Consider the following 18708-nt stretch of genomic DNA (forward strand, 5'->3'; position numbering starts at 1 on the left):
GTCTGACACTTGTAAGCCTAGTTGATGGAACTGCAAGTGCTGTCTGAGGAGCTCTCCTTTGGGCGTGCGGTGGCCTGAGGGGAATGTCCTGGTGTCCCTGTTACGGTGAGCACAGACGTGGGTCCCAAAGCCTGTCCTGAACTAGCTGTGTGGAACCGATTGCTCCCCTCTTCAAGAGCTGTCCTTGTGGATCCAACCAAATCCCCAGGTCTGGTGCAGGCTTCTCCTTCATCTTTAAACATCAGAGCTGTGCTTTGGTTTGTGGGTGTGCCTCGGGACCGGGCTCCAGGACAGCTCTCCACAGCGGCTGGTGGTTTCCCTTGGCCCTGAATACTCCACTATTTAAAGCTATTTTAATAAGAGCCCTTTCCATGGCTTGTTCCGAGCGAGTGAATCTGTTCTGTCCCTTGTCGGGATGCCCCTTTGTTTGTCGGTGCTGGCTGTGAATGTCCCGGAGTGTCCAAGGGTGCAGGAGCTGCCCAGGAGGGAAGAGCCAGCTCTACCTTGGGGAGGGTTAAAGCCCGGGGGTGGTGTGTGTCAGAGGCCTCTGCTGTGGTTTGGTTGAACAGTTACTAAGCAATTTGTGCAGCCTCCTCCGGGAGAGCGTCAGCTCCTTGGTGCACTGTTGGTTAGATCCAGCACCGCTTCACGGGAGGCTCCATCCCTGCCCGGAGCTCATCGCCCCGCGGGACGGCGGAGGAGGCAGCCTGTCACACCAGGGAGGGCACACACTTGTGAGTGCTGGGGGTCTAAGGGGGAGGCACTGCCTTGCAGGGCGTTTCTGTTGCTTTTTCTGGTGGGATTGTGGTCTGAGATGGTGGTGGCAGCGTGGAGAAGGCTGCTGGAGGGGTGGCTGGGTCCCTCGGGCAGGGCTGTGGGCAGTGTTTGTGCTGTTACTGAGGAATCTCCAGCGTGTGCTGTCACTCTGTGACTCCGGTGGCAGTAACTGGGGAAATGTTTCTGGGCTAACTCCTCTCATCAGGGGTGGGCAAGAAAACACTCCTTCAGCTCCTGAACAGAGTGGTCCCTCAAAAATCATGTGAACAGGCTCTAAGACCATTTTGCTGGATGCAGGAGTTGAGAGCAGAGCCGGTGGCAGGGATTTCTCTGTTGGAGCTGTGGAAGTGCCTGCTGGCAGGCTCTGGGGAGGGAGGAATGAGTCTGCCGTGCAGCCTGCCCTGTCTCCTGATCAGATTAGTGTCCCAGGCTGGCAGTCAATGGGTTTCAGCCTTGCAGTCAGCCACAGGCAGGTTTCGTTACTCATGATGGGTTTTAACAGGACAGCATGGAAATGTGAAACCTTCTCTTGTTGTGGTCTGTTCTCTGAGCAGGAATTTGTGTTATAGCAATCCAGCGTTGATGTGAAGCACAGATTTTGGGAAGAAATAATATTAACTTTTCTCTGGCAAAAATGAGCAACCATCAGGAAGTGTTTACTACTGAGGAACTAGGCGAGGGGCAGTGCTGTGCTGCTGGAAACCTGGATTAATTTCTTGAAGCTGTTGCTGAGATTAAACCTTGACCTTTAATGCCTTTTAGTAGGGAAGTTTCTGTTGAGAGCAGGATTTAACATCCCCCCATAATATCCCAACGTGTGCTCTGTGAAATCATAGAATGGTTCAGGTTAGAAGGGACCTTGCAGATCAGCAAGTTCCAACCAAGCAATGTCTGTCTCCAAAAAGGAAAAAAAAAAAAAAGTTCGAGGCACTTGGGACGAGCCATTCCTTGTGGTGCTTTTGGAGACCCAGACCCAGGGGGGTGAGAACATGGACATGGGGGGTCAGGTGCTGGGGTGGGGGGGAAGTTACTTCAGTCAAACTGGGGTGTACTATAGCAACTGGGCATCAGGTCCCTGAAGGGTTTATTTTTTAAAGTATTCTTCCATGTGTACTGCAGATGCTTACCAGTAACAAACCCAGAAACATCAGTAATGATGGCTGTTCCATATGCTGTTGCTGTGGGACAGTATTTGGGTAGTAAAGAACATTATTCCACTGAGGGAGATAAAACAGCCTTTTGAGCTCAGCAAAGGCATTTTATAGATGCACCATTACTAATTATGCTAATGAAAAAAGGTCTGACACTTGTAAGCCTAGTTGATGGAACTGCAAGTGCTGTCTGAGGAGCTCTCCTGTGGGCGTGCGGTGTCCTGAGGGGAATGTCCTGGTGTCCCTGTTACGGTGAGCACAGACGTGGGTCCCAAAGCCTGTCCTGAACTAGCTGTGTGGAACCGATTGCTCCCCTCTTCAAGAGCTGTCCTTGTGGATCCAACCAAATCCCCAGGTCTGGTGCAGGCTTCTCCTTCATCTTTAAACATCAGAGCTGTGCTTTGGTTTGTGGGTGTGCCTCGGGACCGGGCTCCAGGACAGCTCTCCACAGCGGCTGGTGGTTTCCCTTGGCCCTGAATACTCCACTATTTAAAGCTATTTTAATAAGAGCCCTTTCCATGGCTTGTTCCGAGCGAGTGAATCTGTTCTGTCCCTTGTCGGGATGCCCCTTTGTTTGTCGGTGCTGGCTGTGAATGTCCTGGAGCGTCCAAGGGTCCAGGAGCTGCCCAGGAGGGAAGAGCCAGCTCTACCTTGGGGAGGGTTAAAGCCCGGGGGTGGTGTGTGTCAGAGGCCTCTGCTGTGGTTTGGTTGAACAGTTACTAAGCAATTTGTGCAGCCTCCTCCGGGAGAGCGTCAGCTCCTTGGTGCACTGTTGGTTAGATCCAGCACCGCTTCACGGGAGGCTCCATCCCTGCCCGGAGCTCATCGCCCCGCGGGACGGCGGAGGAGGCAGCCTGTCACACCAGGGAGGGCACACACTTGTGAGTGCTGGGGGTCTAAGGGGGAGGCACTGCCTTGCAGGGCGTTTCTGTTGCTTTTTCTGGTGGGATTGTGGTCTGAGATGGTGGTGGCAGCATGGAGAAGGCTGCTGGAGGGGTGGCTGGGTCCCTCGGGCAGGGCTGTGGGCAGTGTTTGTGCTGTTACTGAGGAATCTCCAGCGTGTGCTGTCACTCTGTGACTCCGGTGGCAGTAACTGGGGAAATGTTTCTGGGCTAACTCCTCTCGTCAGGGGTGGGCAAGAAAACACTCCTTCAGCTCCTGAACAGAGTGGTCCCTCAAAAATCATGTGAACAGGCTCTAAGACCATTTTGCTGGATGCAGGAGTTGAGAGCAGAGCCGGTGGCAGGGATTTCTCTGTTGGAGCTGTGGAAGTGCCTGCTGGCAGGCTCTGGGGAGGGAGGAATGAGTCTGCCGTGCAGCCTGCCCTGTCTCCTGATCAGATTAGTGTCCCAGGCTGGCAGTCAATGGGTTTCAGCCTTGCAGTCAGCCACAGGCAGGTTTCGTTACTCATGATGGGTTTTAACAGGACAGCATGGAAATGTGAAACCTTCTCTTGTTGTGGTCTGTTCTCTGAGCAGGAATTTGTGTTATAGCAATCCAGCGTTGATGTGAAGCACAGATTTTGGGAAGAAATAATATTAACTTTTCTCTGGCAAAAATGAGCAACCATCAGGAAGTGTTTACTACTGAGGAACTAGGCGAGGGGCAGTGCTGTGCTGCTGGAAACCTGGATTAATTTCTTGAAGCTGTTGCTGAGATTAAACCTTGACCTTTAATGCCTTTTAGTAGGGAAGTTTCTGTTGAGAGCAGGATTTAACATCCCCCCATAATATCCCAACGTGTGCTCTGTGAAATCATAGAATGGTTCAGGTTAGAAGGGACCTTGCAGATCAGCAAGTTCCAACCAAGCAATGTCTGTCTCCAAAAAGGAAAAAAAAAAAAAAAAAAAAAATCAAAATATTTTGCTGAGCAAATGATGCAGAATGGTGTGTTTCTTTAGCTCTTTGCTGACTATGGGTAGTTCAAAAGATTTATTAGTAATTTCCCTTATGATTTTACAGAAATATTATAAGAAGTGTCTTCATAACAGGGTGGGTTATGAAGTCGTCTAAACTGAACAGTGAGAGTATATGCTTTAAGAATTTTATATTCCTTTGTACAGTGTAGCTTTTATGGAGATTATTAATCAAGGATTCTTAGATGTGTGCATAAATGTATGGTGCATTCTGACAATGAGTAGTCGTTGAAATCCTTGAAGTGTGACTATAGATATAACTTTGTAGACATCAATGTATTTCTGTAGAAAGTACCAACAGTAAATCAAAACACTGGCTTGTTTTCACCTTCTTTCCAGTTTACTGATGTAGGAGAAAGATTTTGATTTTTTTTTTTGATTTGCCGATTGTTTTTAAGACATTTTCCTTAAAAACAAACAAAAAAAATCCCAGCCAAACCAGAATATCAGAAGGTTGTTTTTCAGAAGTGGTTAAATAGGAAAAAGTGGCAAAATCCGTTTCTTCACCCAAGAAAATCTGTACCAAAATGTTTTGAAGCTGAAATAAAGGAATAGTTGGAAAAGCTGAGCTAAATCCTAGAGGGTGCAGGGTGGGGGTGCCAGCCCTGCCCAGGACAGAGCAGGGACAACGTAATGCAAGGCGAGGACTTCAGAGTAGGTCTGTGGTGCAACGGAAGATCGATCTCATCGGGTACCAGTTCAGCTTCTGCCCAGGTGGATCTGAGGGTGACAGGTTTTTGGGGTCTCCAGGGAAAGGTGTGCATTGCCAGCCTTTCCCTCCTCCGTGGATGTGGGCTGGGAAAGCCGGCAAGGCAATTCCATCCACACCATGGCCCAGATCTCTCCCTTCCCCAGGGCTCGGAGGACATGGGCAGCGTGTCCCTCCACAGTCACCCCCAGCCTGGCTTGCCCAGATTTCTGCTGCGTTAGTGTACAGAAAGTGGGGGTTGCTGTTACAGTAAAGATACCCCAACCCAACAAACCAAAACAGTAAACGTTAAGGGATACCCCCAGACATGAACCAGTTATTTAAATATTCCAGAAAAATCTTTTGTCTTTGGAAGTTAGCTAGCTAGCTTTGCTATGACATGTGGCTTTAATCAGAACAGGGCTTGCATTTAGAGACACACACTTTGTAGGCTTCACAGTGGTGCTTGGTTGGTAACTGGTGTGGGAGAAGAGACACCACCAGTGGTTTCCCTCTGCTGCACTCTGCCTTTTGCTCTAAGCTGATCTGGGTGTGATTCTATGCTGGCAGAGGTGGTCCTGCCCTTGCCCACACCGTGCCTCACTAGCCCTTGTGCCCTTCAAGCTCCTTGGCAGGGAATTAACCCTGATAAGGAGCCATCCACTCAGAAAAAGACTGCCTCGCTTTATTTACAGTCGCTTTTTTCCTGGCCTGGTTTTCCGTTGACTCAACTTGAGTTAGCAAAAGAAGAGGTGGTGGGAAAGCGCAGAAGAATAAGAGAAAGGCTGGGATTTCCTTTCTGTTTATAGCTGCATTTCTCATTTCTTTTCAAAGCAAACAAAGGGTAGCACAGCCAGCCTGTGTCAGTAACCCATCTTGCTCTTTCTCTGGCTGGGCTCAAAGAATAAACAAACCTTTTCAGAAGGTAAACAAAGGGCACAAATGATGACAAAGAGAAACAAAGAGAATTTAAAAAAAAGAAACCCAAACCACGAGCTTTTTTCTCTGATGTAATAACTTTGGTTATTCCCAGGAAAGGAAATGTTTTGCTTAGGAGCTTGCATTGTGAACTCTGGTGGGACAGAACACCTTCAAATCCTTTAGCCTGGTTAAGCCTTATCCGTGAAGACATGCAAATTTGTCCCCCTGGTGTGTTTAATTCTTGAAATCTAATTTAGCTCAGCTAGAGCAACTGCTGCTGTTCCTGGCAAGGAGAAATGTTTGAACTGTAGGCACTCTGCAACCTTTGAACTCTGGACTTGTGCGTTGCCTTTTGGTACTTTGGAAGAAGAACATATAACATTAGGTGTCCCTTCATGCTCTTGAAATGAAATCTCTGGCCTTTATGTGTAACCCTGTCTGGCTCTTTTCCATCACATCACCAGTCGGATTTTTCCCCAAATCTGGCCAGGCAGTTGTAGTCTCCAGTCCCTGACAAACCCAGAACCTCCAGTGTCCTGCTGTGGCTGGTCTCTTTGGTTGAATTTCCTGGAGCAACAGGCAAGTGCCCTGTCAGTTTGCTCTGGGCAGCCCGAGCTCTCACTCCATCACTGCTGGAAACACGTAGTTGCCATTAGCATGTAAACTAATTTCTCTGTGCTCAGGGAAGAGAGGGGGGAACCTGATTACATCCATTAGAGCTTTTACTCAGCTGCTGGTGGCGTGGCCCCAGTGGTGGCTGTCCCTGGGCTGTTACAGCAGTGGTGAGACATCAGATAGGCTGTGTGGGGAAGCCTGAGTGTGTGTCATTTTTAAGTGAGGAATTATGAAATGTAACCCAACAGCTCTCCCCTTAAAGGTGGCCCAGTGGGTAGGCAGCCCCCTGGAGATCCAGGAGGGGAGAAGCTGTGCTGGGCAGGTGGCTGGAGGAATTGCTTTGCTTTTTCTCCCCCTCGGTAGAGAAGCTTGGGAAGGAAAATTGAGGCTAATTCTTCTGCAGTGAAATTGGTCTTGCATGTAAACACTTGAACAGTCTCTGCTGGGAATTGAATTTATAGCAGTTTAAGAGGAGAACCAAGAGTCGATGAACTGACCTGTTTCTTTCATCCCCCCAGTATCACGTTTTTATTCACATCTTGATTGTCCTGGCAAATTCATTTAGCTCAAGTAATGAAGAACTGCATGGTGTGTGTAAAGATTCAACTGCGGTGACCTACGTAGGGGATTGCCATTGTTTCACACAATACTGTTTGATCAATTAAGCTTTTTTTTTTTAAATTTGAGAAGCTGTGTGTAACTGCCTCTTCAATTAAAAGAAGACTGCAAGAATAATCACACAGAAGCTAGCAAATGCCTGGGTGAAGGTTGTCAAGATAACAAGGTCCCAGGTGACTGGCTGATGTGTGCCTTGCTGTGGTCCTCAGCTGTGTGGTTGCACAGAGGTTCTACCAGAGGACGGGACCGCTCTGAAGAGCCTGGGGCTTGTCCAGTCTCTGCTGCAGATATTAGCCAGGTGCCATGGAGCAACTTGCTGCCAAGCTCCTGCAGCTTGTTGGCTTCCTAAAACCTTCTCAGTGACTTTTGGGTCCCCGTGCAGTGAATTAAAATGTGCTAATCACCAAGAAGTTTCTCTAAAGTAGCCTGTGAACCTGCAGCAGTCAGCTCCTGGCAGCCCAAAGCAGGGTTTTCCCAGCTGTAGCTCTGTCCCACGGGAAAATGGTGAAAACCTTGTTCCTGCCCAAGAGCCTGAATGAACATCAACCTCCTGCAGGCTTGTGCTGGCAGTCACGGAGCAGAAGGGCTCCACGGCCTCCTGGGGTACAGTTAGCAGAAGGTAGGAATGGATCAATGCTCACTAATGCCAGGCAAAATGTCACAGCTTTGAAACAAACCCAGACTTGTGTCTATCAGTTTGCCTTTAAGAAATTTTTCAAGCTTTCCTTCTAGTCAATGATTGAAAAGTTCCTTCAGCAACCCCAGCTGTGGTTCTGGTGCCTTGGGGTGGGGGGAAGATATGGTGGTTTTCCTGTAAAGGCTGTATCTGTCTTCTGATGGGTTATGATCCCTAATGCATATTCAGGTTTTGACTGAGAGAATAATCCACAAACCTAAGTTGTTCCACTGTGCTTTTTGAAACAAATAGTTCTCTTCCCTCCCTGCAGCCCCCACCAGTTCAGGAGATCTTGAGCCTCACTGGTCTCTCATATAAACAGACTGTACCTGACACAGCCACGCTCAGATCTTGGACAGCTTGTGGGCTCCATTCAGGTGATGATGGAGGCAGTAGAAAATACATTTGGAGACTAGGAATCATGTGAAATAAGCGAGCACAGCTCTCACCCTGACATGCAGGGCTCCTGGGCTGTGCCTGTGTGGCTCAGTGCTCTGCAGGCACCCGGCTCCATTCCTTGGAGCAGTTTATCTCTGCTCAGAGCGACAACAAACTACTCTGTGTCCAAAGCTGAGCCTTGGCTCTGCTGACTCTGTGCAACAGGCTAAATCAGTGGCCATGGCAGTGATTGAAATGACAGTAAGTTCTGTGAACATCACTGGAACCAAGCTCGTTAGCTGTGATTCATTAGGCTGCTCTTGGGGCTCTTACCCACCTGCGGTGTCAAGAATCAGAGGCTGATGGTGGGCTGCATAAACAGGATGGAAATGAAGGTCCTGCATCAAGAACATCACTCGTTCTAGTTTGACTTTTCCCCATTTCAGTTCAAAGGGAGGATTTGCAGAGTCAGCTCCTTTGAGACTTTTTTTTTTTTTTCCAATTGCTTGGAGTTATTGCCTTATTTTGTGCATCAGCCAAAATCTGTGCAACTTCTTTCCATATTGTGTGTCTCCGTCTGTCTCGGAGAGGGCAATGACATAAGCTCTTCCCTTACTTTGCATTACTGAAGTGTTCAGAAGTGAATAGAAAAGTTTCCAAGTGCCACTCTGTCATTTAAAACCTAGAATGCCTGGTTCTGGCTGGGATCAGAGTGGGATCAGACCAGGATGCAGGAGAAAGAAGCTAACCCCTAACCTCTCTGACTTCCCTCTCTGCTACCATTTAAAACCAGGTGCACTGAAGTGTTTCAGTGCCTGCGTCGTAGGGACATTGATGAAGATCTTGGTGCCTAAAGAGGGCAACTGCCTGCCTTTGGTCTGGTGGTGGTCGGTGTGACCCAGCTGCACACAGCCAGGGCTGGGGGTTCTGTGTGGGGGCTAAAGGTGTGATTATCATAGGTGCTACCCTAACCTCAGCCTGGACCCTGCTGGTTCAGCTGGCACATACTCCCCAGTAAATGTTGCTGGTCCAGACTGGGGTGAAGAGTGGAGAGAACAATGGGGTGCACTTGCTACAGAAAGAGATAAAATCAGCTCAACCTGAGGTTGGAGTTCTGGTCACTGAATAGATCCCACACACAAGTTGTGGTGATTTTTTTTTTTTTTTTTCCCCAGCTGCTTGCCAAGTTATTTTTTAACTTTTCAGTGTTTACTTCAAAAGAGCAGGCTTTGTTTTCGTGAGAAGAAAGCCTTGCAGCTCCTTATTTCCTCCTTTTACTATGTATTTGCTTGTAGCGGAAAAAGCATCAGCAAAGGAAACTGGTGTGGATTGGTTGGTGACAGAGTCCCCAGCAGAGACCAGGGGCTGAGGGTGGAACATGGCACTGCCTCTGAAATAGACTTCGCTTTTCCAAAGGCTGAGAAGCTGCTTTATGTGGGAGGCCAAACGCAGTGGCTTAAACTGGAACATGAAGTAGTAAGGAGCAGGCTGTCAGCCTGAGCAAACCTGTCACAAGCTCTGGCAAATCTGCTGGAGCTGGTTTGTGAAAAGCTCTCTCTGCAGTCACCAGGCGATACAGTAAGTAGGCTGAGGATGAGACTCCATAAGTGTCATTAACTCCTCCGTGATAGTCGTGTAACATCTGAGCCAACGGCCAAGCCGGGCTCTTCTCCTCTGAGTGTCATCTCTGTTTTTGCTGGGTTCTTAAAGGCTGGGAAAATTGTCATTAACTCATTGAAGGTTTCTGTTTTCATTGCACAGATGAAATCATGCAGCAGGAGATACGGCCGCTGGTTGCAGTGGATATCATAGAGCAGCTCCACAGGCAGTTTGCTATCTTGTCAGGTAAGAACTTGCTGGTAATTACACTCTGGGACTCTCTTGGAAATGTACTGGAATCCGACATGCTGACTGTCACCCTTACAGCAGTTCCAGTAGCGCTTTTCTAGGGCTAAAGAAAGGTGCTGTTACCATCAGACATTCACAGTGTGTGGAGCTGAGAAGTGCCAACTTGCTGTGCTTGTTTTTCTTAAGGCAGGTTAATTTTCCATGCTCTCCACAATGGGGTGGGGGGACCAGATTCAGAAGGTAAGAAATTAAACAAATCTTTCTGTACATATCTTTGCACAATGTCCAAGCATCTTGTTTATGGGAAAAGATTTTGGTCTAACAGGGAGCTATTCATCACCCTCCCCCTCTTCCTTCTTTGCCTTTGTTTTGGAGATGATTAATTTCTAAAGTATACGGTTCTAATCTTTTAAAGATTTGCTTATTGGACATTTCTTTGTTTCCCTGAAGTTTGCAATCCCACAAAGTGACGCATTTCCTTCCCTGAATAAATAGCTGATACTGAAATATTTGCCAAATTATTTCATAGGCTTCTTTTGGATACTGTAGAAGACAAATCCTTATCTGGGTCCTAAAATGGCCTCTGCTGTTGACTGTATGGCCTCTGGTAACTTCTTTTGTCTCTGTTTCTGCCTGTTCTGCAAATAAGATGGTCACAGGGAGGTTCTCTTGGTCAGCCTGTCCCTCTGCCCAGAGCGGAGCAGAGAGCACGGAGCAGACCCCACTCCTTGTGCCTCTTCACCTTCCCAAGTACGTTCCAAGCTACCAAATGAAATCCAGATCTTCAGTTACTCAGAATTCTTTATGGGGCTCTGCGTATTAAAACTTGGTTTTGGAGGTTTCTAGGTTTCTTGTGGCAGCTTCCTAAGCTCAGTAACCAACTGGCTGGCATTCAGGAGAGGGTTTTGGCTGAGCAGGGGTGGAACCAGCTGCCTTCTCACCTGCAGTGAGGCATCTCAGGGTCATGTCTTCCTAGAATTCCTAATAAACACAAGCCTCCCTGCAGGACAGTGTTAGCAGCTGCAGAAAATTGCTCAACCCTTTTGCATCCCACCGTGGTGCTCAGTGCAGGGTAGTGTCTATCCTACAGCAGCTTGTGTTGCACCATTCTCCTTGGCTGTCCATGGTGAGTAACGTGGTATTATCACTAAGTGCCACTTAACACCTGCCAGCCAGGGATTTCAGTGCAGAGGAGCCACAGCAGGGTCCCAGAAGCATTAGGGGGGCAGGGAAATCTGGCCACCCCTTTCCCTGAAGGTGCTGGCTGCTTAACAGAAAAAGTAATGACTGATGGGTGGGAATTGCCAGTCTCTTAATCTGGGGGCTGTTGTCAAGTTTGAAACCAATCCTCACTTAAAGAACCGCTTCAGGAATGCTACTCAGATCCCTTTTATTAGTGCTAAACTGACTTTAAAATATTCTAAATGCAAGGAAGGGAGCAGGGAATCTAGACTCAGTTCCACTCCTTTTGGGTCTTGATGCTGACTTTGGTCAGCCCACGGCCGGGACACCTCTCTGCTCCTTATGAGCAAGAAAACATGTGTTGGCTGGGCTCTCTGCAGTGCTCTACTCACTCCTCCTGCTCACCAGGCACCAGGGCTGCTGAAACCAGTCTTGTCTCCAAGGCCTCTGATTTAGCTGCTACACGAATGCCTGAAATCAATTCTCTTGGTGCAAAGAACATGATGCATGTTGAGAACTCGGTGACTCATGTGCAAGGCTGTCGGGTGAGACGTGGAGGCTGCTTTTCTTAAAGCCCATTGCCTGGCGATGTCGGAGCCCGTTAATAACAGCCCTGTGTGGTGTGGAATGAGCTACCTGTGGAAAGCAGTCTGTCAAAGAGGGGGAAACCCCCAGTTCCAGCTAGAACGTTAAACATGGCACAGAAATCTCAAGGGTAAATATAAAAAAGCATTTTCATATTTCTTTATGGACCCATCATAGAGCAGTACCCGCGTTATCATCTGCTTTTTTAGCAAATTCAACTCTTCATACTTGATCTAATTCTTTTATTCTTGGAAGTGGTGAGAAAGATATTTAAATAGTCTAATTTAAACTTAATGTGCTTAAAGACTTGGGAAATATCTCTTCTGAGGGGTTTCATTGTTAGGGATGGGCAAATAACCGGTTCATCAGCATACAAGTACTAACAACAAATGCCAAGAGTGAGTGAAAGGTGTTTTTCATATCCCATCTATAAAAATAACAAATCCTATTGGAAAAATTCTCAGGCTCATCTAAAATCTCCTCAGCACAGTCCAGAAATAATATCTGAATAAGAAAGAGGGCAGCATAGTTCATAGTTTCTAAGCTGATTTCAGTCTGAAGGTTACAGCTCCGTTTGGAAACCCGGGGGGTCTCTGCTCCGAACCCCCGTGGCTGCCTGTGGGGGACATCACAGACACACACTCATCTGCCCAGAGGTCCCTTCAGCCCAGTGTCTTGTTCTGTTGGTGGCCACTGCTGGGTCGTAGGTACAATATAACAACAGGAACCTTCCTTACTGGCCCTTTATTGCCTCCTGCAAACTGAGGTTTAGGTACAAGCCAGAAATGACTATACTTTTCAAAAATGCATTTTTCTAATTAAGTGTAACTTTCTTTTTCCTCTAGCAAAAGATTGGGGTTTTTCATCCAATGGGAAGAGATCTGGGCACTCTCCTGCCTCATTTCACTTACCAAAGTAAATCACACACAAATGACCTCATTTGATTTTGATTATTTTTTTTTTTCCCAGGCGGCTCTGCAGCTTTTCCTTACAGCGTGCTGCTTTTCATTAGGCACAGGCAGCCACAAATATTTTGGTGCATCAGTGCTTGCCTTGGTGGAGACTGAAGATCTCTGGATACATAGCCCATTTCTCTCTTTTCTGTGCCAATAGGCGTCAGCTCGGTAGCCACTGGCTGACAAAATCCCCTCTGGTCTTTCACCCCATCACTGTGGGCAGTAAAAGACATTCCCAACGTACTTGTAGAGTGTTCTGGGTGTATAATATGTTTGTCTCAACAACTTCATAAAAATGGTATCTGCTGATTTACCCTGGCGGGGGCTACTTCTTTCACTCCCCAGGGCAGCTCTGGTCTCCTCTTCCCTGCAGGCACTTGCAGTGGGTCTGGCTTGTGCCACCCCACGGCCTCTGGCCCTGGGGAGCTCTCCTCTTCCAGCCTGTGGACCCCAGATCCACTTGCCCAGTGATAACGAGTAACCAGTTGACTGTTGCAGAGTTTGTTATAAATGAATATTTGATTAATAACAGCTGGTGGCTGAGGCAGATGTAGTGAAACCGTAGTATTCCCTTGCAGAAAAGCAGAAGAAGAGTAGAATGATTGAAGTCAAAGGCTCTTTGTTTTCTCTGGACATGACTCATTAGAAACACTCTCCTCTGCTATTGCTGAGTACAAACTTCTCAGAAGAGGATCTGACTGTCCTGCAGTCTCTGAGCAGATGGTAGGAATTACGTACCAAGCTTAATGAGTTGGGTGTTTGATTGTGTCAGGGTCTAGTGAAAATGAATGTGTTGGATACTCCCAGCCTCCTGTTTGTCCTGGCCCTCTGGCTACCAGACTAACCAAGCCTGTGCTGCACGTGCCAAGAACAGGGAAACTCTCCACAGCCTTCCTGGGTCATGGAAAAGGCTGTGATGTGATGTGACAATATCCTTAACCATGGAGTTCTCCACTGGTCATCTCCTTTTCCATGTGCTGATCTAGCCCTGCGTAGCTTGTGAGATCTGGTGGGCGTGCTGGCTCTTGTGGTTAAATTCTAGTTCTGGAGCTGCTGCTGCCTCTTTCCTTTCCCTGAAATCTGAGCTCCCAATTACAGGACTGCAGCTGAGACAACACAGGAGGGCACAGCTACCCCTGTGTGTTTCCTGTAGCTGTTGAGGGAACTAGACCACGCAGCTGGGGAGTGCTGAAAACCTGGCTATTCTCACACACACACCAGTTTTTACTAGAGAACCACTGGCAAGATACTGTTCCTGTCCCACTGACACCAGTAGCCCGCTGCACCAGTCTGCCCTGGGAGCTACTGCTACCCCCTCCTTTTTATATGCAGCTTCATCAACCTGTTCTTATCTGTAATTACTCTGTCAAAGAGCCCAATCTGCCATATGCAGCAATAATGGATCCTGTTACTAAATCGTGACTTTATTAGACAAACTGTCACGACATGTTTTAGCAGAGATTCATTTTCTTTGTGTTCTGTTCCTGGTAAGTCAGTGCACCTCAGTGGATGGCATCTGAAAGTGGGAACTGACTCCGAAGCCAGTTTATTTAATTTCCAAAGCCCGGAGGGCGTTTGGCCATCTGCCTCCTCTTAAACTGAGCCTTCTGGAAAACCTGGCCTGACCTTGCCAAAAGGACACTTTGGAGTTTGTGTCAAAATCTACACCCAGGAAGTAGGATTTAACTTTGAGAAATGCAGCATTCACCACCCTGAATCACCGTGGGGAAAGAGAACAGGAGGGCACGGACCAAGCAAACCCTGGCCAAGGCAGTGAAACTTCAGCCAAGGTATCGCTGAACCCTTCAGCTGTCCGAGCTGGGAGATGAACTGTGGAGGGGTCTGCTGTGACCCAGGGGCTCTCTGTGTGCCCTTATCCCGTGCCATTATCCCACAGCTGAGAGAAAGCTCTGCAGGAGGAACTGCTGAGCTGTGTCTGACACTTGGGAACTTCTCCTGCCCATAGCCTGGGGGGGGTTTCCAAGGGATTCGATGTATTTGATAAGCTCTGGTTAGATTGATGAATCTCACCAGCAGTGTTACAAGAAGAGCTGCTGGCTATGGGATAGGACTTAAATGGAGCCACTGAATGTCTCACCCATGGGTGTTTTTGGTCCCTGGACAGGAGGTATAGGTGGGCTAGGACTGGGGAGGGGGAGATCTCCTAGGCTCCCCGTCGTGTCCCACAGTTGTGCTCACTTGCTGCCTTGACACCAGTCACACCAGCATGCAGCTCCAGCTGGGAGAGCTCTCCCAGTTCAGCCCTCACACCTCATTTCTCAGTCACACCCTTCACGCTGCAAAGCAAAATTGAATTTTCTCTGCTGCCATATCCCCTTCTCCCCCATGCATATTCCTCCCCCAAATACTTGAGCTCTTTTGTTGACACAGCTGAATTCTGGCCGCATGGTCACAGCAGCAGTGAGCCAGGCCACATTGGGAGCTGGGAAGTTTGTCGGGCAGGAGCTGCTTTGTGTCCTGGGAAGGGGAACTGGCACACCTGAGTGACCATGGTCCTCTTGTCACTCCTTGTACTATTCGGCTTGTGCCCTGTCTCTCCTGCTTTTCTTTCCCTCTCACTTTCACTCTGTACTTCTGTCCTGTTCTCCGGTTCTTCCTGTCCCTTTGCCCTTGGGCCACAAGGGGAGAGGAAAAGCTCAGCAGGAACCTGGGGTGGGAAAGAAGGGAAGTGCCCAGGCGGAGGAGGAAAGTGGAGGTGTCAATCTGGGTGGCAAACGGGCAGAAGGTCAGGCTGACCATGTGCCCTTGTGGCCAAGAAGGCCAAGGGCATCCTGGGGGGCATCAGGAAGAGTGTGAGCAGCAGGTGGAGGGAGGTCATCCTGCCCCTCTGCTCTGGGGAGGCCCCAGCTGGAGCACTGGGTCCAGTTCTGGGCTCCCCAGTTCCAGAAGGACAGGGAACTGCTGGAGAGGGGACAGCAGAGGCTACAGAGATGATGAGGGGCCTGGAGCATCTCTCTGGTGAGGAAAGGCTGAGGGACTTGGGTGTTTTTAGTCTGGAGTAGAGAAGTCCGAGGGGGGATCTGATCAACGCCTATAAATACTTAAAGGGTGGGTGTCAGGAGGATGGGGCCAGGCTTTTTCCAGTGGTGCCCAGGGACAGGACAAGAGGAAATGGGCACAAACTTGAATGTAAGAAATTCCACCTAAAGATGAGGAGGAACTTCTTTCCTGTGAGGGTGGCAGAGCCCTGGAAGAGGCTGCCCAGGGGGGGGGTGGAGTTTCCTTCTCTGGAGACATTCAAACCCGCCTGAACATGTTCCTGTGCAACCTGCTCTGGGTGGCTCTGCTCTGGCAGGGGGTTGGAGGAGTTGATCTCCAGAGGTCCCTTCCAACCCTGTGTGGTTCTGGGAGGGGAGCTCAGGGATGGCAGACAAGATCTGGTTGAGTTTCCCGTGCAGGCAAACCCCTGGGGCTGGCTGAGGAGCACTGACCCCCGGGAGGCCACCAGAGGTGGCCAAGCTCCCATATGACAGGGTGAGGAGTGACCTCCTGGTAGTTCAGCAGAGGGTGGCCCTGAGCCTGCCCTCCTGCCAGCTCTTGTGGCTGCTGCTGACAATGGCCACTGCCAGCAGCCTTTGGAGCTGCCGGAAGGTTTGGGAGGTGGCTGGGCTGTGGAAGGGAGCTGCAGGGTGGCATCTAATGGTGCCTGGAGGACCTGCAGTTGGTGAGACAGGGGCCTGCGTGTCGCATGGAGGCTGCTGCCAGCCATGGCCATGCTCCTGGTGTCTGTTTGTCAGTGTGTCTTTGTTTCTCCTTTTGGCTGCACTAAACTCAAGTTATTGCTGGCTTCTGCCATGGAGCCTCTTGCTCACCTCCTGCTGCTCTGGTTTTTCATGGAGCTTCTTTGGTTCTGGCAGCCCTTGGTCCCCCTTATCTCCCTGCACAGACCACGGCAGACATGCCATAAGGTATCCCCTCCAGCCCTCTGCTGCCTTCGTGGGGACCACTCTCTCCAGCGCTTCTCTTCTGTCTCCCTTCTCCTGCCCTCACTTTCTACTTAAAAAGCCTTTTTTTTGGTGTTTTTGTTTTGGTTTTGTTTTTTTGTTTGATTTTTTTTTTTGTTTTGTTTTGTTTTCCTTGAGTGAGTATTCTTTTATTTTGCCCTTCCGTGGAGCTGCTGGGGTTTGTTCTGTCCCTGAGTGCCTTACTCATGATGGTGGTAGGATTTTCTGCTCAGCAGTTGGACTCTCTTCCCAAGAGCTGCTGGGGTTTGTTCTGTCCCTGTGTGCCTTACTCATGATGGGTGGTAGGATCTTCTGCTCAGCAGTTGGACTCTCTTCCCAAGCGATGCCCGGGAGCGCGGGGGTTATCGCTGTCCCAGGGAGGGCTGTGTGTGGGGATCCCTGGGGACAAACTCCGTGCACTCCGTCCTGGTGGCTGTGGGACTGAGGGAAGTCCCTCTTGGCTTTCAGTGTGTGCTCTCTGCCCTTCCGAGGCATTAAGTAGCCAGTTAAAGTATTTCAAAGACTGGAAGAAATGGGGTGGCAGCTCCCTAGAAAGCAAGGTTGATGGCCCAGAAAAAAAGGGCTGCAGCTTGTCAGTTGCCATTCTGCAGGAATTTGCAAACTGCAGCAACTCCGGGTTCAGTGTCAGGGGAGGAAATGGCATTAACATTTAGATGTATGGAACTGCTCTCTCATCCAGAGGAGAGAGTTTTCCAGACACCCTTGGTAATAAGGAGCTTCCCTTATATCCCTGAACATCCACTCTTGTTTCCTTGCTAGAAATGTTGATTAATGGGCGTGGATCATTTTCCCTTGTAATTCAGCTGCTGCTCAAGGTTCAGGTCTGGGCAGGAACAACCCATGGTGTTATCATCTGTCACCCAGCTCTGCAGACATCCCTGCTTTCTCCCTGTCATAGTACTTCACAATTTCTAATTATAAAACTCACCCCAATTTCATGGTATAGCAGGAACTGAGGGTTTCCTTCTCTATTTCCCTGTCTGAAATAGAGCTGTACTCACAGAATCTTAGTGGTTGGAAAGGACCTCCCTGTCACCTAACTCTGCAGACATCCCTGCTTTCTCCCTGTTGTAGTATTTCACAATTTCTAATCATAAAACTCGCCCCAATTTCACGGTATAGCAGGAACTGAGGGTTTCCGTCTCTATTTCCCAGTCTGAAATAGAGCTGTACTCGAGAACCTTCTGAGTGTTCTTCTGGTTTGGGTGAGTCCACCACTCGAGAACCTTCTGAGTGTTCTTCTGGTTTGGGTGCAGCAGTAGGTGCTACCTTCACCCTGGGCAATGAGATGGAGCCCAGGAGCTGTTAAGGACCTGTGGGCTGGTCAGAGATGAGGAGCTCAGTCCGAGGCTGCTCCTCAGTGTCCTTCTAGGTTTGTTGCCAGCAGTGAAGGGGATAAGGCAGTGTTCAGTCTGTTTACATTCAGTTCTCGAATGGCTTTTCATAGGACGAGATGCTGTGACAAAAATAGACCCCCACATACATAGAGTGCATCATCAGGCTGCCTCATCTAGCTTGGGGAAAAGAGGCCCGAGGGAGAACATGTGTGAACACGGATGCAAGAGAAAGAGGAGATAAAAGGGACACAGAGACCGTGGTCAGCAGGAGCATTAGATGTGCCACATGAAACCCACAGCTTAAACAAATCTTGAGTTTAAGGGCAGGTAAGCTATCAGGTGTTGAAGAGGATCCAGGGGAATCTTTATGTTCTCCTCCAGGGCAAATATTGCTGCTTTAAACTAAAATATGGCTACATCTCCTGCATTTAGAGTATCTTTGTGTATCTGAAACACATGAATGGGGAAGTGTGGCGCCCAGGAACCGTGCGAATGGGTACAAGATACCATCCCTGACACAGCTTGGCATGCACTGAGCTCTGCAAGAACAGACAGAGCAGACAGGCTTCCTATTTAATTTTCCTGCCCGTTATTGTTTGTGTCCAGAAGATGTCACTAAGAATCTGTAGCAGACCATCTGGATGGAGTTCCTGGTTCCTAGAGCGCAGCAAACAGTGTGGGGAAGGTCTGACTCCATTTGCAGGACAGCATGTTCTGCGTCACTGCTGGCTGCAGCCAGAGAGCCCTGGCATCAGGTGCCACCTGCCAGTGCTGCACCTTATCCTGAGGTTAATGTGGAGGCCGTGGCTCTGGGTGAGTTTAGAGGATGATTTGACACAACTGAGTCCCTTTAAGATGCAATTAAGGCAACAATTAACCTTCAGAAAGGAAAATATTGGCTAAAGGTAGTGTCCTGACAAAGCCACACTGTCACCAGATGCCAAGAAGGAAAAGGGTTTCCTTGTTCAAAACTCCTTTTTTTTTTTTTTTTTTTTCTAGAGCTCTCACCTTTACTTCACACAAACATGGGGTTCTTCAGCTTTAATGAAAGACAGCACTTAATCAGAGTTATGCG

At 48.8% G+C, this 18708-nt stretch overlaps 1 protein-coding gene across 7 annotated transcripts in view; it reads left to right on the forward strand.

The window, feature by feature from the left end:
• Nucleotides 1-18708, forward strand: part of MCF2L2 (MCF.2 cell line derived transforming sequence-like 2) — a 146770-nt gene that overhangs the window by 26589 nt on the left and 101473 nt on the right. For 6 of the 7 annotated variants that reach the window (XM_014939882.1, XM_014939880.1, XM_014939883.1 and 3 more), the window contains exon 2: nucleotides 9501-9584. In XM_014939882.1, the coding sequence (XP_014795368.1) occupies nucleotides 9501-9584 (84 nt within the window). Of the gene's footprint in view, nucleotides 1-9200; nucleotides 9318-9500; nucleotides 9585-18708 lie in introns of those variants that run through there. The other variant, XM_014939884.1, reaches the window with a different exon arrangement.

Source organism: Calidris pugnax, unplaced genomic scaffold (genome assembly GCF_001431845.1).
Source record: "Calidris pugnax isolate Ruff unplaced genomic scaffold, ASM143184v1 scaffold94, whole genome shotgun sequence".
Classification (NCBI taxonomy): Eukaryota; Metazoa; Chordata; class Aves; order Charadriiformes; family Scolopacidae; genus Calidris; species Calidris pugnax.